The sequence below is a fragment of the Heterocephalus glaber genome, unplaced genomic scaffold (genome assembly GCF_053883595.1).
Source record: "Heterocephalus glaber isolate CG9 unplaced genomic scaffold, H.glaber_assembly_v1.0 deba00001481, whole genome shotgun sequence".
In the NCBI taxonomy this organism is placed as follows: Eukaryota; Metazoa; Chordata; class Mammalia; order Rodentia; family Bathyergidae; genus Heterocephalus; species Heterocephalus glaber.
Window position 1 is genome coordinate 25,163,965 of NW_028258317.1, and position 22,523 is coordinate 25,186,487.

Sequence of the window (22,523 nt, forward strand, 5' to 3'; positions counted from 1 at the left end):
AGCCATCCACCATCTTGTCCAAGGATTTTATATACATCTTGTTTCAGAAGATATAATATTCCTGAACTTGAATATGTGCATAACAGCAGAGCTTCGAAGCACCTGAAACAAATTCTAACAGTTAAAGGAAAAAATTGACAAATCTACAAGCCTAGTGGAAAACTTTCAGAAACTGGTCAAACAGACTGAAAAGTACTAAGCCAAAATATAGAATATTTGAATAATACCATTAATGATCTGTTGAATATTTATAAAATCTATGCCAGTTATCTAAATACAGATTGTTTGCAAGCATATGGCTTCCTTACTAAGCCAGATAGCACATCTCTATGTACCACAAATTCCCTGAACAAAATGTACCCAAATTAAAAATCAATAGCAAAACACTCTGTACCATAAGGTATAAATAAATTCCTGCAGAATTTCAACTCAAGGACCAAGCCATGGGTATCAGAAAGTCTCTTGCTGAGAACCTCGTGGTGAATTTGGGGTTCCTGTGCCTAAGTTCTCAGTTCATGTGTGGCTTTCAGATTGGAGCTTGAGAATGACTCAGTGCTGTGTGCATCTCTGGCTTCAATAGCTATCCTGTGAGGGCAAGAGATGCCTCTGAACCACACCCAGAAGGCCTTGAGCTTTAGGTCTGTCTGCTTGTTTTCCTTTGTTGTGGGCTGTGCCTGCTAACCTGGGCATGGCACCCTGCCAGGGCTCCCCTCTGCGGCCAACTATGCAAATACCTTTGGTGCAGATGATGGCCTGAGGCAAACCTAAAGAGAGCGTAGTATAGATCAGATAGCATATGAGCACTGGAATCAGACAGTCCTGGGCTCAGATCTACCCCCTAGACCTTTATGAATGAGTTACTTCACCTTTGAACATCTCAGCTTCCTCATCTGAAATTCAGAAGTAATAATTTCTACCATAAAAAAATTGTTAGTCTGTTACATCACAGATGCTAAGCCCATGTTGCCTATAGTATCCTTTACAAATATAAATAAGTGGCAACACAGTTGTACTGACGTTTGTAATTATGGTTGTGCCTGGTAGTTTGCTTGGTGGTACCAAAATAGATCAACCATACAGGTAAGGGCAACAGGGAAGTGGGGGGTGGCTTTATGGAGCTCCTTCTCACACTGACAAGGTGCTCCGTTTAGCCATCCTACTGTGTGAAATTCTTACTCTCTGCAATAGGTTGCTGGGCTCCTGTGAGAATGTTTTCTGGCCATTTCATGCCATGGTTCTTTTCCATGTGGTTTGTTTATATTTTCTGCCCTTTTGTGTAATGATTGTTTAGTTGACCGTGAGACTTCCCACTCAGCATTGTATTCCGAAAAGGAACTGAGGTTCTTCAGTTCCTCAGCTCCAATGTAGCTCCCTCCAACTCTGTGACTCTATTATTTCAGACACTGTACCTTTTAAAGCTCCCTGTTTTCTTAGGGGCACCACCACACCAGAGTTCTATTGCTGTCCGCCTGTTACTGCCTGAATTCATGTCTCTAGACTGATATCCTCTGCTGAGTAGAAATGAAGGAAATCTAACCTTCATGTTCTACTTTGGGCTTCCTGATGACACAAGGGCCAGGCTTGTACTCAGTACACAAATATCCATGTCCTGTGGCTTGATTGTATCATAAAAACAATAATCATATTTTAAGTGTTTACTGTGGACCAAGCACTTCATACAAATTTAATTTTCATAATACCCTTATGAGGTATATACCATCATTATCCTAATTTTACAAATGAGGAAACAAAAAGGTGCAGAGAGAGTTTAAGTAACCTGTTCAAGATCACACAGCAACTACCTGGGAAAGCCAGGATCCAAGTCAGAGAGCCTAGCTCTGGGTTGTATAATGTTAAGGCTTAGATTAATAACCTTTTGCCTGCTAACAATACATAGATTAGATTATGTAATGTTAGCACTCAAAACCCTTTAAAGTCCAACCACTACATTTTGTAAATGAGATTCCTGAGGCCTATGCTGGAAGATTATTTGCTTAAGGTCACCTGGATGGACTAAGAACTTGACCAAGAACACAATCCACTTATTCCTTCAAGACTAGAGAAAAAGGTAAATGGTTATAAAAGTTATAAACAAAGATGTTTCTCATGAATAAAAAATAATTACATTTCAGTTGTCTCCTTTAATGTTAGATAAGTACTAAGTGTAATAATACAGTTTTATGGCCATTATTATTTTGTATAATTTTCACAAGAGCCCAGTGAAAACAGAATATTCAGTTTGTTGGCATGGGAGATGGAGTTAGGGCTGACAACAGCTCTTACCTAAGGCCTCCTAACAGTGACTGAGTAAGGAAGTTGAAATACAAACTTAAGTCTGCCCCACTCATTCAGTAACATCAGCTCTCCACTCTTACCCTTCTCCAGACCTGCATCCTTAGCCTCAGCAGTCGTGTTCAAGTCACAAGTCTTCTCCCTTCTCTTCTACTCCTTTCCTGTATGCCTCACCAGCTCCTGCTCACTCATCAGTCTCCATGTAAATGTCTCAAGGAGCCTTTCTCAGTCCCTACTCTCCAGGTTAGGTCTCATAGCCACTCCCCAGATACCCTGCCCTTCCTGGCACAGCCTTGAGCGTGGTGCATGTCCTCTCCCAGACTGAACAATCCACAAGGGAAGAATCTGCCTTTGAAAGTCAGGACAGGGTGATGGTTAGATCCAGGGCTTTGGGATCAGGCCCAAATTCACTTTTCCAGATCCAGCACTTACTAGCTAGTGAATGCACTAAGTGACACAGTGATGTGCCTCATCTACTAATGAGGTCTCAGTAGTCTGCATCTGATGTACCTTTGGTAGACTAAATTTAATGAAATATATACAAAGCTGCCAGTTGAATGTCAGGAACATCATAAATACTCAGGAAATGTTAATATTATTGCATCCCCAGTATGTGGCAAAAATAGAGGCTTAGGAACAACTGTGGAAAAAAATGAATCTGATTTTAAAATTTCTTATTTTCTTTATGCATTTAACATGTTCATTTGTGTTATTTATATGTAGGTGGCTCCTATCAACTTCACAAGTCATTTTTTGGGTAGTTTGGTATTCCTAATGCAAATCTATTTCTCAAATAAAAACAGGAAGAAAAAAAAAACTATGTTTCTTCTGAGAGATCATTCTGAAACAGATTTTTGGATCTGAAAATGTTTCAAACTTTATTTACTATTTAACTCCCTAGCTCCTCATGAAATCACCAGTGAAGTGTGAACAAACTGCTGCTGACTGTTTTGGATGATACCATTGATAAAAAAAGAGTTGGCTGTTTAGGCTATGGGAGCCAATTTAAGCTGTGTTTTGGCACATCTCAAGTGGATTTTCCATTTCCTCCCCAGATGTACTAGTCAGCAGCAAGCAGGAATATATTGATGTTTATCCTATCCTGCTATGTGGCTGGGCAGGCATGGCTAAGTTCCCATGATGTTACTAAGGAATTAATAATGGCACAAAGACATAGTTTTGGATGTTTTCCTGATTCACCATAATGGATGTCACTTTCTCTGCACCATATTTCCCCCACTGGATGGTCAATAAGAGAACAAGTTTGCCAGTCTGAGATGTTGCTGTTATTGTTAAAATACAGGGGAAAACATGTTATCTATTTTTCTTTTTTGTATAAACCTCTACAATTATTTTAGTATGTGATCTTTTTAAATTCTCCAATTAGGTAGGGAAATTAGTAGTCCCTCTAAATTATTACTTCAAGACACTATAATAATGGTAGTTGTTGAACATAATAGTAGTTGTTGGTTCATTTTCTGTGAACAAGATAATGTTAGTAATCTATAAGTGCTTCACTTGATTTTTGAATATATGTGATAAAATCTTTATTCTCATACTTTTTCAAGTGAGGAAAACCTATGATTTCAATCACTTAAGTAACTTGCCCTGAACCATACCACTGAGCATAAAGTGAGGCTCAAACTCATGTCTGGCTGACTTCCATTCCCATCTCTACTCTATGCCCCGGGTTACTTTTCAACATTTCAGATAGAATCATTGTAGCTTATAAAACAAGTGCTCAAAATCAGAGTGAATTGTTAACACTGAGAATCATATGCAAAGTGCAATGCAGTGGTTGTGAATACAGGTTCTAATGGAAGATCATCAAATTCCATTTACAAACTACTATTATTAATATGCATCTTACTGTGCAATATCTCACTTTAAAGAAGCTTCTAAGAGCATGTCTGTGTAAATGATGGCCTCTATGGGAACTGGGTTCATGCATATACCAGAATTTTTAGGTATTACTCTCATTTCATAAATGATAATAAATGAGACAAATCAAAGCTAAATAACTTGCCTAAGGCTACGCAGCTGGTGAGCAGTGGAGAAAAAATTCAAACTCAGGTGAGTATGAATCTAAAAGCTACCCTGTCTCCACTATTGCTCACTATCTTCTCTTGCCTCCACTGACTGAATTTAAGATCTCCTTTACCTGTGGTGACTTAGCTCTCTGTTTGGATGGATCGTCATAGTTGTTTTTTTAATTCCCAATGTCCTGGTTCAATATGCTTCACATTTAGTAATTTACATAGTGCCAGGGACACTCTTAGGATAGCCCCAAGTGGGCTGATGGCCCTTCACACTTCATTCCCATGAAACCACTGTGGTACCAATCCCAGTCCGTCCTCATTCGGAATGTGAAAATTCAGGGGCACATTATTCCTTACTCAAGTCAAACCCAAATGACACATGTGAAAAATAATAGTGCTCATTTTCAGCCATGATAGTTTTGGCACACCTCGCATCCCTTTGTTCCACCTCTCTTTCCTCACTAGAGAGCTGAATTCCTGGGAAATTCTGTTGTGTGCTTTTCCCACTTGCCCACATGTCATTTAAAGGTAAACATTATAGTTTTGCTGAGAAAATCCTTTCCTTCATTTATAATGAACAGTTATCACTTTTGAACTTAAAATGAGCTTTCTGCCTTTAAATCTTTTTACTTACTACCAGTAGCAAATTTGAAGAAATGTTTTCAGGTGAACCTCAGACTTGCTCCTCAGAGTCTAGTCCATGAGGTTACAGCAGGGTCTTGGCACTGGGGACTTTCATAGAAATACAAGAGTCTCAGATCTTTTCCTAACAACTCTACTGAGTCAGAGTCTGCATTTTAACAAGTCCCATGGGTGATTTATAAATATGTTCAACTTTGAGAAAAACCTGCAGATTTATGGAAAAACTGCCAAATCAGAAATGTACGCAGGTATATTACTTACGAGGATCAGTTTTATAATTAAAATCTAACCTCTAAAGAACTGAGTCCCTGTGATTATACAATATTAATTTGAGAAAGACTCCTTTAATAACCTGGAATAGTAGCACCTACATGTTAATCCCAGTACTCTGGGAGGCTGAAGTGGGAGGATCCCAAATTCAAGCCTACTCTGGGCAACTTAATGATTTAGGAAGACTATCTCTAAATAAGAAATAAAAAAGGGCTAGGCATGTAGCTCAGTGCAAAGGCCCTGGGTTCAGTCATAATACCAAAAACAAAAAGACTATTTTAGTTAAGAGCAGCCCAACAAACAAAGGTGGCTGATCATAAAGGGCCAGAATATTACAGTGGAACAAAATGGTGGCAGGGAGAAAGGCTCCCAATTCCTCATCCCTCCCTGTATCCTTGCTTTTTTGCCACTGAAATGTGTAATACCCTCTCAGTCTAACTCTGGGCTCAGCTATTTGACTTGCTTTAAGCAATCAAATGAGGCATTAGTAATAGTGTGCAAAGGGCCAGATCATTCCAGAACATCACACTGGAATTCTGAACCTTCTTCCCATCAAAACCACTGCAAGTCTACCTTCCTGTCCAGTCCTGGAAGCCTTACAACCCAATCATTAAATAATACATGCAACACCATCTTCTCCAATTGCCATCAGATTAGTGGAATAGTTTAAAGATTTAGCTTAGGTTCCAATTTTGATTTGGGATATAAGTTCCATCACATTACTGCCTTGCGGCATGGTAGCAAGAAGTATTCTCCTTTTAGAGGAGGCTCTCAAAATCCTTCAAAATTCTGGGTGTTTTCCAAAAGGGTCCTCAACTGCTAAAATTAAATCCTGGTCTCTTTCTCTGAAGGGTAGCCATCAGAGAGTATCCCATTCCTTATTCCTGCTCTTTGTCATTTGTTTGTACTCTGGCTCAGCTTTGTCTTTAACTGGGCAATAAAATGAGGCATAAGTGATAATGTGCAATTCTGAGCCTAGATTTTTAAAAGCCTCAGGTTTTCATTTGTTCTCTTGCCTTCTGTACCATCTCCATGAGAACCTTTCTACTTTGGCCTACTACAGGATAATAGATATATGGAACCCAGTCAAGTTTCCTAAGCCAAGCCAGCCTGATAGGCCCACAGACACCCAGTACCACATATGTAGGAAAGTCCAGCCAACTTCAACATAGCCATCTAGTTAGCCCAGCTGACTTAGACATGCAAGCTATTAATGCTTACTATGTGCCACTGTGAGTTGTGGTTATGTTACAGGCATTACTGTGCCCATAAATAACTGAGATACCAAGTAACCAACTAAAGTGAGTTTCTGATAGATGTTTCCCTTTTGAATTTTTTATTTTTACTATAATTTTCTCTTGACAATGTTAACTTCTGGCAAGAAAATTCAGGCGCAAACAAAACAAAGTATCAAATGAGAAATCTCAAAATAACCAATAGTGTTTTAATTGTTGTGATTTCTATATTATGTGTATGTAGCATGGTTGTATCTTTGTTAAGTTTTCTGAAGCTGTTAGTGGAACATATCATATGCTCTATTGCACATCGTGAAGTAGGGACAGTATCTAGGGAAGGAATCAGACTGAGTGGTCTCTTTAATTTCTAATATTGTCTGAACCAGAGACAGAAATGCTTAGGAAGAGATAGGCATGGTCTTCAAGCTCTACACTCAGGCAGTTCATGCAGACTCTGCAGGAACAGCTACCAAAACTTTGGTAAAACCCGCGCACCTGCTTGTGTGTGTGTGTGTGTGTGTGTGTGTGTGTGTGTGCATACACCTAACAGACCTTGCCTGTTCATGATTTAGGGACATATTACCTTGTTGACGCATCTTCATGGTCCGTATCCTTATAGCCTGTCCTCGAACTCGTCCTTCACAGAAATAAGCACCATTGATCTTACTAGCCTTTTCTCTCTTCCAAACTACTTTTTTAGCCCATTCTCTGGTCGCATCTTGTGTAACTTCCAGTGGATCTTGGTGCTGGTTCATTAAGGCTTCAAAGTCTCTTCCTATGATGATGGGCTCATGAGGTTGCCATCCGGAGGCAATGCAGGTAAGAGATGTTTCAGCGTCAGATACAAGAGGTAGGGAGTTGATCAAGATCAAGTCCATGGCACCTTTCACTGTTCCTAAAAGGAAAGAGAGAGCATAATCTATTACAGACGCTATTAACATGGCTCCACAGGGTAAACTGGTCTTATCCAAAACCTTGTCTGAGAATAGTTGTGTGAGCAGTCTTTCTAAAATCGGCTCTTCTGATCTTGCACCTATCTTCCATTGAACAAGATTCAAAACTCTTTACCAAGACATCAAGACCTTTCATCACCACTGCACACCCAGTCTGCAGTGGAACCCAAACCCAAATCCTAACCCCTAACTTCTAGCTCTAACCCTGTCACTTCCCAGAATGAGTCGTGTACTATATATCTATACACTATATTACCTGAAATATAGGTGGGCACTCAGTAAATGTTTGTTTAGCGGAGATAAATTAACAATAATGGCATATTATTCACAATAATTATCATCATTGGTCATTATTTATTAATAGATGCTAGCATAGTACTGCCAAAATAAAGTATTCTGCAGAAACATACCAATTACATATAGTAATTTTATAGAACACCATTCTAAAAAAATTCCCCAGTTCCACTTTAAATTCCTCAAGATAAGAGAACAACAACTGAATAAAGTCTGCATTTCCCTGTATCCCTCATGTTTCTTCTTTAAAATGGTGTTAATAAGACACATCTTTCAGAATTCTTGTGAAGACCAAATAAGAAAATACATAACTTGCCAAGTGCTATTACTTATCAAGTAGCAACGACCATGATTAATTTTCGTTATTCTGTCTCCTAAACACCTAGTCCCAAACCTCATGGCTCCCCAAATGTGAAAACAAAGGCTTTAACATTTACTCTATAAATGATGAAACACACTTAAAAAGAAAACTCAGTTTGCTTTCTCAATATTTCGCCTCTCTCCCCACCCCCATATCTAGTTTTTTCTCCCTCTCCCTTTCCTTGTCCTCTTGACTAACATGAGCAAATGGAATCTCCCTGTTCTCCTCTCTCATTAAATGTGGAACTATCAGGGACAGAAAATGTTTTCTAGCTATAATGATGGTTGACTCCCAAGTCTGGGTAAAATGATCCAGAGACCTGAAAGATCAAGCATGTTCGGTGATAGGGACCCAACTAGAGTTTCAAAGACCTTTGTGTACATGTACGTAAAGTGATTGAAGTATATATGCTGGTGATGGTGAGCCCTTTAGAGCTTTCATTGATACAAACAGCCCGCCTCGGTATACATGCCATAGGTTCACCCCCACTGCAATTTACTATCTCATTTAATACTCTAATTCTCCCAACAACCCTTAGAGATATGCACCATTATCTCAATTGTAAATATGAAGAGATAAAGTCTCAAAACTGGAGTAGTTTGTTTAATCATAGCTACTGAAGGCAGAACTAGTATCAAATACTCACTCAGTCTTTGAATAAACCATGTCATTTCTTACTTCAAAGTTTTTGTACTTGCTGTTCCCTTAGCCTGGACTGCTTTTCTACACTTTTGGCATGTTGAAATTCTGCTCAACCTTTGGGTACCAGCTTAAGTGTCACTTTCTCATAGAGGGCTTCTCTGCTAGCCTTCTCTATTGTACCTATACAATCTCATCTCATTATCTTCTACTTCCATTTGTTTACTTCATAAAGAGTACTACAATTTTATTATTTTCTCTCACTTCCTTTAGTAAGTTCCATGAGGATAAGAATTAAAGTTGTAAAAAAAAAAAGAATTAGTTGTTTTGTGTAGGAATAGAAATTTAAGAATTGAGATTTATATGGAGTTTTTTTTGTTGTCTGTTTTTATTTTTGATTTTGAGACAGGGTCTTGCTGCGTATAGTTCAGGCTGGCCTTGAACTCACTATGTAGCCAGGTTGACCTCGAATTCATAGCAATCCTCTCACTTCAGCCTTTCAAGTGCTGGGATTATAAGTGTGTGCCACCATATCCTGCCTAATTTCAATATATAAAAAACCTAAATATTTGTTGGTTGGGTGGATGGATGGACAAATTTTATTCCAGATCTGCCCAGTCAAACTCAATCTACTTACCTGGATCTACTTCTAAGATAATGAAGTTAAAAATGAAAGTGCTTTCCTGAGTCCATAACCTCTTTGTCCATATTTAACAGACTGTCTTGATAGTTACTAGGTTCATAGGAGACAAAAACAAATACTATCATTTGTACCAAATGCCATAGAAAAATAATCAGTGGTTGCTGAGCACTCGATATTGATTAGTATTCATTCATCAGAAGTTATTTGAGCACCTGCATATGTCAAGTATTGAAATCCTCATACAATTTGCTTTGAAAATCAAGTTAATAAGCAGGAGTTATATTTGAATTTTATATATAGGATTGAGGGAGAATTTTCCCCTAGAATAGGTTTCTCCTCAAAGCATCCTCTTATTTCTAGCTTCATTAGTACCTTTTAATGTCTCAGGAAAGAGGACAGAGGTTAGGATAATAAAAGTGTTGCAAGACAAGATGAAACTTAACATCACTATTACAGCTTCCAAAAATAACACCAGTGCACACCTCCCCCTCCACATGCAAATCCAGCCCCGCCTCTGAGTGACCACCTTATCTCCTGGTCTCAGCACTCCAAGCGTGTTCCAGAGAGCGTCATCAAAGGAAGGAAACACTGTCACTCTTCCAGCTCCAGTTCCATCCAGCACCATTTTTAGGTCCAATTCAGAGATTTGCCAAAACCATGGCATCTGCTCTGAACTCACGGCACTGGTACTAACTGTAGCTTATTTAATGACTTTAGGAAACAATAGAAAAAGCAGTCTATTTGAAAAGAATCATACTTAAACTGAAAATTGTTTCTAGGTGTAGATTGTTTCTTTTTCTTCTTGTTCTTCCCAACTATCTCCCTTTACTCCCAGTAATAGAAAGGGAAATCATGTACTCTGGGAGTCTAGAGATGACTACATTTTGCCACCTAATTCAGCATGCTGGTCCTAGGAAAACTTCTGCCCATGAGTCTGTCCTTTATAGCATCACTTACAATAAAAGGATTGTCTGTGTGGGCTTTGACTGTGAGAAGAAATACCTACTAGGTTTTTCTCGGTTTTCTTAAAATAAGAATCTAATGTTTGTATTTGCTTGTATCTGTCTAAAGAATTTCTAGATGACAAAGAAACTAAGGACAAGAATTACCTATTGGGGAGAACTGGGTAGCCAGGAGAAAAAACATCAGTCCCCAAGCTTAACACCTTTCCTACCTTACGGCACTACCCTCTCCAAGGCTTGTTGGGGACTGGGACTGACTTCTTTCATCACTCCCACAGCCTGAGGTGCTCTGATCAAATCCATTAATTCAACTTATATTTCTATCATCAAGGTCAAGAGCATTTTAAAAGGAAGATGTATGCTGAATTTTACACACCTTATATATTTGGCGGTAAATATTATTTTTCAGGTCTAGGAGTGTAGAGCACTTACCTAGCATGCACAAGGCCCTCAGTTCAATCCCCAGCACCACAAAAAAAAGTAAAATACAACACTATTTTTCCATAGCAAAGATCTCTTCAACACTTGCAGCCTTTGCATAAAAGTATTCTTGGCTGGAAGAAAATATTTGCCATGGAGCATGGCATCTGCCAAGTTAACAAATAAGCCTCACAACTGAAGCACAGCAAAGCTCTAAAATGTTTTGCTCACTGAATTTGTCACTAAATCACGTTGTGGTGAACTCAAGATGTTTAACTCTTGTTTTTGCATTGTTTTTCTTGTATGCAATATTGTTCTGAGCAATGAGCCACTAGCTAAGATATGGAAATGTTTTTTGTTTTTTTTTAAAAAGCCATAGAAATTATTTTGGACCTGAATCAATACCCACATAATAGAGCTAAACTGATTTAGAAATTACAGATGGAAATTACACTGTGCTTTTCAGATTGCATTTCAAGGAATTATTCTTTCTCACTCTCTGAAAGGCATTCTTGACATTTCTGAAAATGAGAGAGGCAAAATCCACAGAATGGCTTTCAGATCTGCATCCACACAGGTACAATCCAGGAGAGCTGCTCAACTTCCTTTTTTTTTTTTTTAAACATTTGGGCTGTACATCAGATTTCACTTAAGGGGGTGATTTTGCTTAACATATAAAACCTCAAAGGTCATCAATTTTAACTCAGTTTTCTAACAGCTGAAGAAAAGTGAAAGTTAAACAGAATATCAACGAAAATACATTCCATGTCAGCATGACACACTTGCTCCAATTAGTGTGCTTCCCGCTCCCATTCAAGTTCAGCACAGCTGCATAGTCAAGTTCTCATTAACCCTGTTCCCTGATCTTGAAGCACTGGCAAGCTTCAAGGAAACAGCAGGTTAAATTACTGCATAATGAGCCAAGTCCCTTGCACTTCTTATTACTTCGGAATTGTATTTGGTGGAATTTCACTAATGTTTACTGTGTTTAGAATAATGCATTGTGTCTTTACAACTGTATGGCTCTGGGAAGTTTGTCATTAGCTATGTTTAATTTTTTTAAAAGTGTTCATGGTCATCCCAGTTTTGTAACAGATGTAGCTAACTACAGTTCTGAATATTTGAGATGACGATTAGTATTATCTTAGCCAAAAGCACTTCAGAAGCCAGAGGATTGGCAATAAAATGAAAAGGCCTTCGCCAAAAGCATCCCTGGAATAAGGCTACGCAAGGTAGTTTGTGGAATTGCTTGAATTTTAGTTACTTTTTTAAAGCTGTCTAGAAAAGGGAGTCTGTTTAAAAATAAACTCATTATGGTTTCACTGCCTGCTGTGCAAGCGCAAGGACCTGAGTTCGATCCCCAGTACCAAAAAAAAAAAAAGAAAATAAACTCATTGTTTCATTGATATATCCGTTCATTCACTTACTACACAAATGTATTGAATATCCATCCATGTGCTGGATATCACACTAGGCCCTGGAGACGCAGCAAGGAATCAAACAGATGTGATCTCAACCCTCCACAGCTTACATGCCAATGGGAAAGACAGAGACAGAAAATTAATTACACTAATAAACATAACATGGGCACTGTGAAAAAGAATTATAAGATGCTATGAGATAGCATAGTGGTAAACAGACAACTTGGGTTGGGGGAAGGTTTGTGAACATCTAGTGTAACAGAGAATTGGAGTTAATTAAGGCAAGTTAGAGAGGAGATTAAAACAAACTTCTTCAAAAGGGTAACTACTGAGCAGGGTTTCAAAGAATGAATTAATATTCAATGGGTTCATTTCTGCAATCTTCTTAAATCTATCCTTAAATTGCCTTGGCATTAGTATCTGTTAGGTGCTCAGACCTACTGGTGCCATTTCTCTATCAACCCTATGTTAAAGTATTTTTAGTGTCTTTCTGCCTTCTTGTCTTCCCTGAGGTTCCCAGGCATGTTTCCAACACTTGAATCTTTTTCTGTTGTTTTTCTCTGTGATCCTTTCATGTAAATGTAATAAGTCTCTCAGCCACACCTTTATCCTCCAGGCTCCTTCCAAGAAGATGTTGGGCAATTAAGGAGATGATAGCAAAATGCACTAGACTGTAAATAACTAAAGGAAATTACTTTTTCACTGTACAGGTGGGAGTTTAGAGTTCAGCATCCTGGAGGTGACTGAGCTGTGTCTCTAACAACAAACTATTCTCACGCAGGAGCTGTGCCAAGCCAGTTTCCCCCAAGAGCATGCCCATTTCCAATCCCTGCTTCACAACAAAATGGGGTCCTTGTCTGTTGAAGTGAATGGCATCCTGTCCTGCCTTAAATTGCCAGAAATTTTCCATCTAGACTAAATAACACAGGTCCTAGTTCAAATCAGTGAACTAGTGGGAAAATTTTATATTTCCAAGGACATCCACACAGTAAGACCTTATTGAACATGTAGCATACATGCACATTTCCATGCAAACTCCATTGTGGGAGGTGCTGAGCGTGGAGGAAGTATGGTACTGTCATATCATGCTGTTTAAGGGACTTTAGAGATTCCCTGGTCAAGTCTCACTGTATAAAGGGCAATAGAAAAGGGACTGAGCCTTACAGAAAAGAGACCAGTTGGTTGTCATACAAAGGATAGTAACAATGTCAGCCCTTGAGTTCTGATTTCTCTTCAAGGCCATTTCTTTCAGTCCACAGCCAAATCCTTAGTGTGAGGGAATTAGGAGTGTTTACAAATCTGGAAAGATGTACCTGCAGAATGCCAACTTGGTAGAAACCAGAACAAGAAAGGAAAGACACTGAGGAGAGGCAGCCAAAAAGTTGGAAAGGAATAGGACAAAGGGAACAGAAATAGCCAAAGAGAAAAGAAATACCCACAATGAGTTTTGCCCTCCTCACAGATTCCCCAAGCCTGACACAAATAGTCTTTCCTACTCACTTTATCCCGATAGAGGGTGCTCTCTATATTCATCCAGCTCCAGAGAATAGGACTGGTGTGGGAAGACTCTGTCTCGGGATATACACCACCTTCTCTTTCTGGGTTTTTCTCCTGATTCAGTCACTTGCCACATTCATTTTAACCTTATGCCGCCCAAAGAGGTGCATCCCCACATTCATAAGCGAACATCTCTATCCTGCACGGTGGCCCTGAACAACACTTGTTAGCAGCACTCAGTTCTCCAGCTCCCAGCAGAGAAGGCCATTTGACTGACTTCACAGAAGGGAATTTGACTGCACAACAAGAGAATAAATCAAGAACTGCTCAAAATGACAACCCACTGAGAACTATTAGAACAGCAAACCAAAGAAATGAGGCAATAATGAAAGAAATTTAGGATCATGACTGTTGCTAAAATGAGACTGTCAAAAGAAGTCTTGCCTTCCCAGCAGGCCTAAGATTTTACCATGTAGGGAAGGAAGCTAAAATTATTTTATTATATAGTAATCACTGTACTAGGTGTTTCACAAATATCAGCCACTTAAAGTCTCACATATTGTTGGGCAAGGTGGTGCACGCCTGTCATTCTAGCACTCAGGAGGCTGAGGCAGGAGGATTGTCATGAGTGTGAGGCCAGCCTGGGCTACGTAATGAGTCCAAGGCCAACCTAAACTATGTAGTGAGACCCTATCTCAAAAAACTAAAATAAAAATTGAAGGAACCCATATATATTCCATTTTATAGGTTTAAAAAGCCCTAAAACACAGAGATTTTCAAGGCTATGCAAGTAGGAAAATGTAATTTGAATTCATGTCTCATCGATATTAAATCCCATGATGACCTCTTATGTTCCATTATAAATACCATAAGAAAAGTCTACTTTGTTCATCATTGTATCTCTAACAATTAGCACAATGCTTGGCACATAATAGGTTTATACCCCATATTGATCAATGAACAAATGGTTAAATAAATGAATGGGACTGTCATTCCATCAATGAATTCATTCAATAAGCAATTACTTAAGCACTATGGGCCAAGCTCTGTGCTGCATTTCGTAGGTGAAGAAAAGAACAAAAAATGGTTTCTGCCTTCAAGAACTCACAGTTTGGTCATCTAAAGACATAATTATACTTAGAGCTATAAAGGAAAATACTGACAGATTTGACCTCAGAAAAAGCCAACAATTTCTACACAGAAAGAGTATTACATAAACGAAGTTAAGTTACCAAGTGGGAAAAATATTGTTATGTGGAAAATTTAAGCATTAATATGTATAATAAATACTATAAATCAATAAGTCAGTGGCAGCCACAGAGGAAGAAATATAAACACCCAACCACAGTAGGTTGGATAAAATGGCCCCTATAGTTTTCATTTCCTTCCACGAGATGTGGAGTCTGTTTCTCTCTCCTGGAGTCTCAGGTTAGCCATGGGACTTTCCTTGACCAATGGGTCATTAGCAAAAGTGACATCAGCAGAGTGGGAACAGTGTTTGCCCACTGGCCTGCACTCCCATACTGCTCTGTGGAAGCCTGAGATCACCACAAGGATCCTAGACTGACCCACTTGAGACACCACTAGAGTAGACAAGCCAGTCCCTCTGGGGTGCAGCTGACCACCTGCCAGCTCAGGGAGGGAACCATTTTAGGCCAGCTGGTGCCAGCCAGGCTGTCAGATGACCACAAAGATCCATCCTAGACCAGAGAACTTCCCAGCTGACCCACAGAATCCCAAGGAATAGTAAAAGTTTGTTGTTTTACTGTTTGGAATGGCTCATTAGTCTGCAAAAGATAACTGATTAGATAGATGACAGATAGATAGTAGACAGACAGAGATGTTTAACATGACCACAAATTTCAAAATACAATTAAAAGGACATCTTATTTTCCTATTGACCTGACAAAGAACAGAGATATTCATAATATCTGGTGCTGACTGATAAATAAGAATATTCAGATTGTTCAGGTGGAATGTAACTTTTAGAATATCTTTACATGACATGTTTGCAATTTCTTCAGTAATCATAAAGTTACATAAAAGCAAGCCCTAATTTGTCAGTTTTATTTTTTTTAATCAAATTCTTTTATTGGTACATTGTAGGTATACAACACAATTACATTTCTCATTGGGAATTGTACCTTTACATAATGCATCTTGGTTCTTATTTTTTCCCCATTCCTAGCCCTCCCTTCACACACCCCCCGACCCTTCCCTATTTACAAAGACTTTATTTCCATTTTTGCCATTTCTCAGCATTTTTCCTTTCCCTTCTTTCCTTTCCCCTGCCCTCCCATTACCCCTACCCCTTTGGACCTTTTCTTCCTATTTTGCATTATCGATTTTTCATTCTAATCATTGGCACATTTTAGGTATACAATATAATGACATTCATCATTGGAAATTTGCACCTTTACATAGTCTCTCTTGGTTCTTATTTTTCACCCTTGCCCAGCCCTCCCTTCAACCCCTCCAGCCCTCCCTATTTACAAAGATTTTGTTCCTATTTTTCCATTTTCTCATATTAATCCCATTCCCTTCTATCCTTTCCCCAAGCCCTCCCACTTCCTTCCCCTTTGCCCCTTTTCTTCCTATGTCACATTACCTATTATACATTTAGTCCTTATTTGCACTTTCAGTTTCTCATACCAGAGAAGCTATTCGGTATTTATTCATTGGAATAGACGGTCTCTACCTCAAACTGATAGAAGCCATCTATGAAAAACCAACAGCCAATATCATACTAAATGGTCAAAAACTGAAATCCTTCACACTAAAATCAGGAACAAGACAAGGATGTCCACTATCACCACTCTTGTTCAATATAGTTCTGGAAACATTAGCCACGGCAATTAGACAAGAGAAAGAAATAAAAGGAATAAAGATAGGAAATGAAGAAGTCAAATTGTCATTATTTGCAAATGACATGATACCCTATATAGAAGGCCCCAAGAACTACCCCAAAAGTCTTCTAAACTTAATAACCAAATTGTCAGTTTTATTATATATGGGATACAACTCTGTGCTACAAATAGTGACTCATGTAACCCTTTCAGAAATCAAGTATTATGCAAGTACTATGACTAGCCCCATTTTACAGAATAGGAGACTAAGGCAAAGAAAGGCTAAGTTCTTGGTCACTGTTGTACAGGTGATTAGTGGTACAGTCAAGATTCCAAGTCGGGTAGACTGGCTTCAACTCACTTGTTTAACAAACCACATTCATATTATACCAACTCACATCAGATATTTATCTTTCAACAGTCCAGTGAGGAAAAGTTTATCTTTTTAAGAAATAGTATTGCAAAAATTGTCCATTCATATGCAAAAAGTACTAAACTTCCACCTAATAAAAAAATTAACCAAAAATGATTATATAAAATGTAAAAATAATTTTTTTATAGGTGAAAAATCTTCATGATTCTGGAGTTAGGCAGAGAATGAGTTGTTTGCTATGATGCCAAAAGTATGATCCATAAAGAAACAAATTGATAAATCAAATTTTATCAAAATTTGAAACTTTAGTCTGTGAAAAACAATTATAAAATAAAGGTTTTCTTTATAGAAAGGCACATGGTGCTAATCAATTTAATGGCAGCATTCTAATAGTCTTTGGATTATCTGTCTTCTACCATAAGTAGTGAGGCCCTGAAAAGAGAGACTCTACTTTTTACATCTACAACTCCCAGCATTAAGCATATTGTGACAGACTGTGGATGTGCTCAGTGTGTTTGAGTTGAACTGAAAAAATTCCAACAGTGATTGAAAGTCACGTCAAACCCTTTGGTTTTTCTTTTTTTAAAACTTAGTACCAGGAATCAAACTCAGGACCTTGCACTTGCCAGGCAGGTGTGGTGCCACTGAGCTACCTTCCTGGCCCTCCAGTGACTATTTTGTGAATTACTGACTGCTTGGCACAATCAACTACTCATGGGACAGTGAATTAAGAGCTTTGGTCTTGAGGTTCTGTCTCATTTTCCTCATCTGTAAAGTGGAAAATAGCTTCTAAATTACTATTATTGTATAAAGGGCCATTTTTTATTAGCATGGCACAAAGACAGTTTGAGCAAGTGAATCTGTATGAAACTACAGTCTGTGACAGCCATTCAGGAAGATTCTGTGGTTGTTTTAAGTCGTCTTGGAGCTAAGATTCCCATAGAAAGGAGGACTGTAAGGCCTTGTATCCTCCTGTGTGCCTACCCTCCCTCACATCAAACCCACACAGGCAGGAAACGGGATGAACAAGAGCTAAAGAAGATTCCCCGTGTTTCCTTCTAAAGCCCTTTGATTCTTGCCCTTTTCTACAGGGCTGACCTTAACAGGAGACTGCTAACTCCTATTAACTTGCTAACTCAAGTGATTCTGGACAAGCAGTGTCACACCCAGCTAGAGGTGTGGAGACAGCCTTGGAAAGGATGAGGGAGGGGAGGGGTCTGGACAGAGGCTGCTCAGAGACAAACCTGAGTCAGGAGATAGAGGAAGGGGGTCCAGTGTGCTATGTCCATGTGCCAGCTCCCCATGGTGAAGGTAATCATTACATGCTGCAAGCATGTGCTAATAAAAAATTTTAAAAAGAGATCAACCTGAACCACAGGCATTCATACTGGCCTACAGTGAGACTGCTCAAGGCCCAACTCAAAGGCCTGTGTGTCTCTCTAAGCCTGAGAACCCTCCCTTACATTTTCTTCTGTCTTTAAGAGTCTGTGAACTGTTAATACTCTATTCCTGCCAACAATTCTGTGGAATGCTCGTTGGCTTTAAAATCAAACACTCATTTCCACCCCCCTTGCCTTAGCTTTAAAATAGTGGTCAAAATGTCTTTCTAATAAGAATGTGGAGAGGATTAACTCAAGTCTTTTGCAGGAAAGTGTCTCATAGCACAAAACTATTTCCTAGGGAAAAGTTAAGTCCCTTTTTTCTCTGAGTTTTAGAATGACAGAAAAAAGCCTTGTTTTTCCAGCCTTGAGTGTTGCCCTGAGTAAACCTTTTCATTAGTTAAATGTGGTAGTTGACAGTGAAATGTGCATTGCAAATCCTTTGCCAGGGGAATCTCCCTTTCTTCCCTCTAGCACTATATTGGCTTCTCTGCCCTCTGGACCAGGACAGGACTTTTGTGTTCTGAATCATCCAGCCCCAGCACACCCAGAGGTCAGGGCCTCTCCTTAGTGGAGGAGCTGCTCCAGCGGCCCTCTTGCCTCAAGGCCTTTTGTTTGGAATTCCTTTATTACAGGCCTGTGTGCGTCTTTTCTGTGACTGGATGTCACCTTTTTGGGAAGCAATTTTTCTGAACAAATTTTTTTCCCTTCAAAAACAAATAAATAAAAATAAATCTATCCTGTACACATGCAAATTACAGACACATTTGCCAGGACTTCCAACTAAACACTGTGACAGCTTTTTTCCTATCAAACTGACGCTTAAATGTCTCCAGAGAGGTTGTTAATAGACAAATGTTCAGTAACAGAGGGCTCCTGAGAAATCCTGGGTATGACCATATTTAGGGTATGATATTTATATTTAAATATTTAGGGTATTCTCTTGGGCCTCTTCTTTGTGAATCAAGCCTAGAATCTTTGTGTTTGTGTGTGTGGACAGTCGCATGTGGTGTGTGTGTGTGTGTGTGTAGTTCTAGGGACTGAACCCAGGGTCTTTGCACTGAACTATATTTCTAGCCCTTTTCTTCTTTTTTTTTTTTTTGGTACCAGGGATCAAACTTGGGACCTTGCGCTTGCAAGACAGGCGATGGAACCACCACAGAACTAAATCCCTGGCCTTCCTTTCTTCTTTTTTTATTTTGAGACAGGGTCTTGCTGTGTCACTAAGTTGCCCAGGCTGGGCTCAAACTTGCCATCCTCCTGCCTCAACCTCATAGAGTGCTAAGATTACAGGTATGTACTATCCCACTCCCTGTCTGTATTCCCTCCTCCAATACTTCCCTCTCCCCACATTCAGCTGGCTAACTCCTGTTTAGCCTCCAAGACTCAGCTCATGCTGAGTCCATCTACCCTGGAAAGCCTACACGATGCCACAGAGCAGGGGCTGTGTCTTAATGCAAACTTAGTACCTAGTAGATACAGCAGTGGGACAGGCACAATCTCATATACAACCTCTGCCATGTATTTCAGCACTCTAAGGGCTCAGAAGGATGAGTCCTTCTTTATCTGCCCAAGCAGACAATTATGAGGCCTGCATAAGTTGCTCTGGCAGCAAGGAGAAAGAGCCTATCTGTGCTGTCACTCCAGGGAAAGGCATCCAAAATCATGAGAGCCAGAGAGGCAATTTCATTAAATGTTCTGTCAGACATTTTTGACATGGGCTGGCTTCATTTTTAAGTCACATTTAGTATATTAATTAATTAATTAATTTATTTATTTATTTTGATATAGTCTCACTATGCCAATCTCAAGCTGGTCCTGAGCTTCTAGGCTCAAGCTATCCTCTTGCCTCAGCCTCCCCAGTAGCCATGACTTCAGGTACATGCCACCATACCAGGCTCATACAACTGTAAACATCATAGTGTAAGTCTCCCTTGCCAAGGCCAGGCTATTCCTCAGTTCTTGTCTTCATTCTGACAAGGTGCATCTCTCTCCAGTTACTCTCCACCCTTCTCCACACAGCTCTAGATCTCTACAGAGGAGGCTACATGTGCCCCATTGGGTACAGCTGATCGGTAGCACCAGCAAGAGAGGAGCATGGAAGGAGTGGTATCTAAGCAGCTATTCTCCCACTCCATCCCTTGAGCCATCTACAGAAGCCACAGCTCCTGTGGATAGTCCCTTCTTGCCACTGTCCTCTATAGATCCAATATCTACTTCTTCACTTTTGTACCTCAACGTCTACATTCATCGTGAGCCACACTCATAAGCAGATATAAACATGCTTCCTGTGTGTGGGCAGGGAGCCAGAGGAGCTCGTCTTGTACCTACTCCCCAGCCTTCAAGCGGTGCCTTGGACTTCTCCCTAGAGCTGCTGCTTCTTTATGGAACACAGTTTGAAAATCACTATGATCAAGTATTCGCTAGTTATGTTTCTAAATAAAGGTTTTCAGTTAACCATGAATAATTACTAAAATTATTTTAATAACATAATAGCTATAAATTATTAAATACCTACCATAGTTGAGATATTTGTAATGCATTGTCAATTCTCATAGCTGTAGGACTGGACATTATATCTCCATACTACAGATGAAGAAATGGGCTTAGATAAAATAAAGAAAAGGGATACCCAAGGGGGAACTCAAATGTAAAACATCTGGAAAATGTTAGAATTCAAAACCCTTCCTTTTGTCTAACAGAGGATTTGGCCCAGTAGCTCCTCCCTACAAATGCTCGACTGAATATCATTTACCTGGGTTCTTTGATCATCCCAGTAGAAACACATGGACATTCTAGGGACCATGTGTAAGACTATGATTCTAAAATAGCATGTTTCTCTTGAATCTCATTTCCCATTCCCCCTCCTTGCCAAAACTCAACAAGTGGCTATGGCCCTCGCCCAGAGATTATGGCTGACCAGTGCTATGGAAGACCTTATTTCCGTTTTCACGGTGATCTCACTAACTCTCAGAATCTCAGTTATCATCTGTTTCAAATCTAACTCTTATTCTAACCTCCTCCAGCTATAAACACAAATGAAAATGCATGCTGGATCCCTAGTTAGGCACCTCAAATACAATATGTCCAGAGTGAACTCAGCATATTTTCACCCCTTAAATTTCCTTCTCTTCCTTCCTCATTTCTTCAAGCCCCACCTTTCCAATCACAGCTGGCTGAAAACAGATTTACTGTCGACAACTCTCAGTCTCCATTGCCGTTCATTCTAGCACCGTACTATTTCCTGCATGCAACTCCTCTTCACACCCTCATTCTCTCTCACAATTCTCTCACAGTTGAAAAATTGCAAAAATTTAATCCCATTGATCACTTTAGCCCCAAACTCCTTGCAATCTTTCTATTCCTGGACATTGGTGACATTGCTGCTTCTATTAAAGACAGCCTTCTCTGTACATATTTACCTGTTGGCCTAATCTTTTAAGATGCAGCTCATGTCTCAGTGGTGATAGAGATTTGTATCTCCTTATTTTCCACAAAATATAAATATAAAATATAAAGTTCAAATGTACACAGTGTTATTACACAAATAGAAAGGATTTTAATATATATCAAATGTTAGATCATATTTACTTAACATCATGTAATGATATAGATTGAATACTGAAGTGTGACTCTCAGATTTTAAATGCCACCTGGCTAGCACCCTTGTAGCCTCCCCCCCCCAGCTTCCCACTTATGACAAGGAGAAAAAATGAAGAATTGCATCTATAGCCTTGAGACCTCCAGTCAATCTACTGTCACATCTAATAAGCACAAAGACCAATGGAATTAAGTCAAAAAATATATTTTCACCATTAAACTATTCTAATATTAAAATTTTTTCCTTACAACTGAAAATATGGGCTATAGAAAGTAAATCAGATCTCAAATTCCATAGTAAGTTGGCAAAGACTTGGAAAAGAAAGGAAAGGATGAGAAGTGCAGAGTTCCTTGCTAATACATGGGTGCTCCATTGTACCATTTATTATTAAAAATAAGGAAGTATAGATTAAAGAGGTTTTGTTTAAAGTTAAAGGTGACCAGTAATAAAATAACAGGATATATACGTAACAAATGCCTAGGGAAGATAAAGGTAAACAATGTATCAGCCAAATAAGCAAAAGACTGGGAAGGTGGGTGAGAGATTACAAGGGAACAGCAAGGAAGTTTAAAAACATATAATCAAAGCATAAAACAGTATGTCAGAAGTTAAAATTAGGCTAGGAATTTAGCTCAGTGGTTCTGGCGCCTGCCTCA

At 39.2% G+C, this 22,523-nt stretch overlaps 1 protein-coding gene across 2 annotated transcripts in view; it reads right to left on the minus strand.

The window, feature by feature from the left end:
- Tek (TEK receptor tyrosine kinase) overlaps positions 1–22,523 on the minus strand; it is a 126,621-nt gene that overhangs the window by 74,342 nt on the left and 29,756 nt on the right. For both annotated transcript variants that reach the window (XM_004838368.4, XM_021252944.2), the window contains exon 2: positions 7,062–7,373. In XM_004838368.4, coding sequence (XP_004838425.1) covers positions 7,062–7,373 — 312 coding nt within the window. The remainder of the gene's footprint in view (positions 1–7,061; positions 7,374–22,523) is intronic.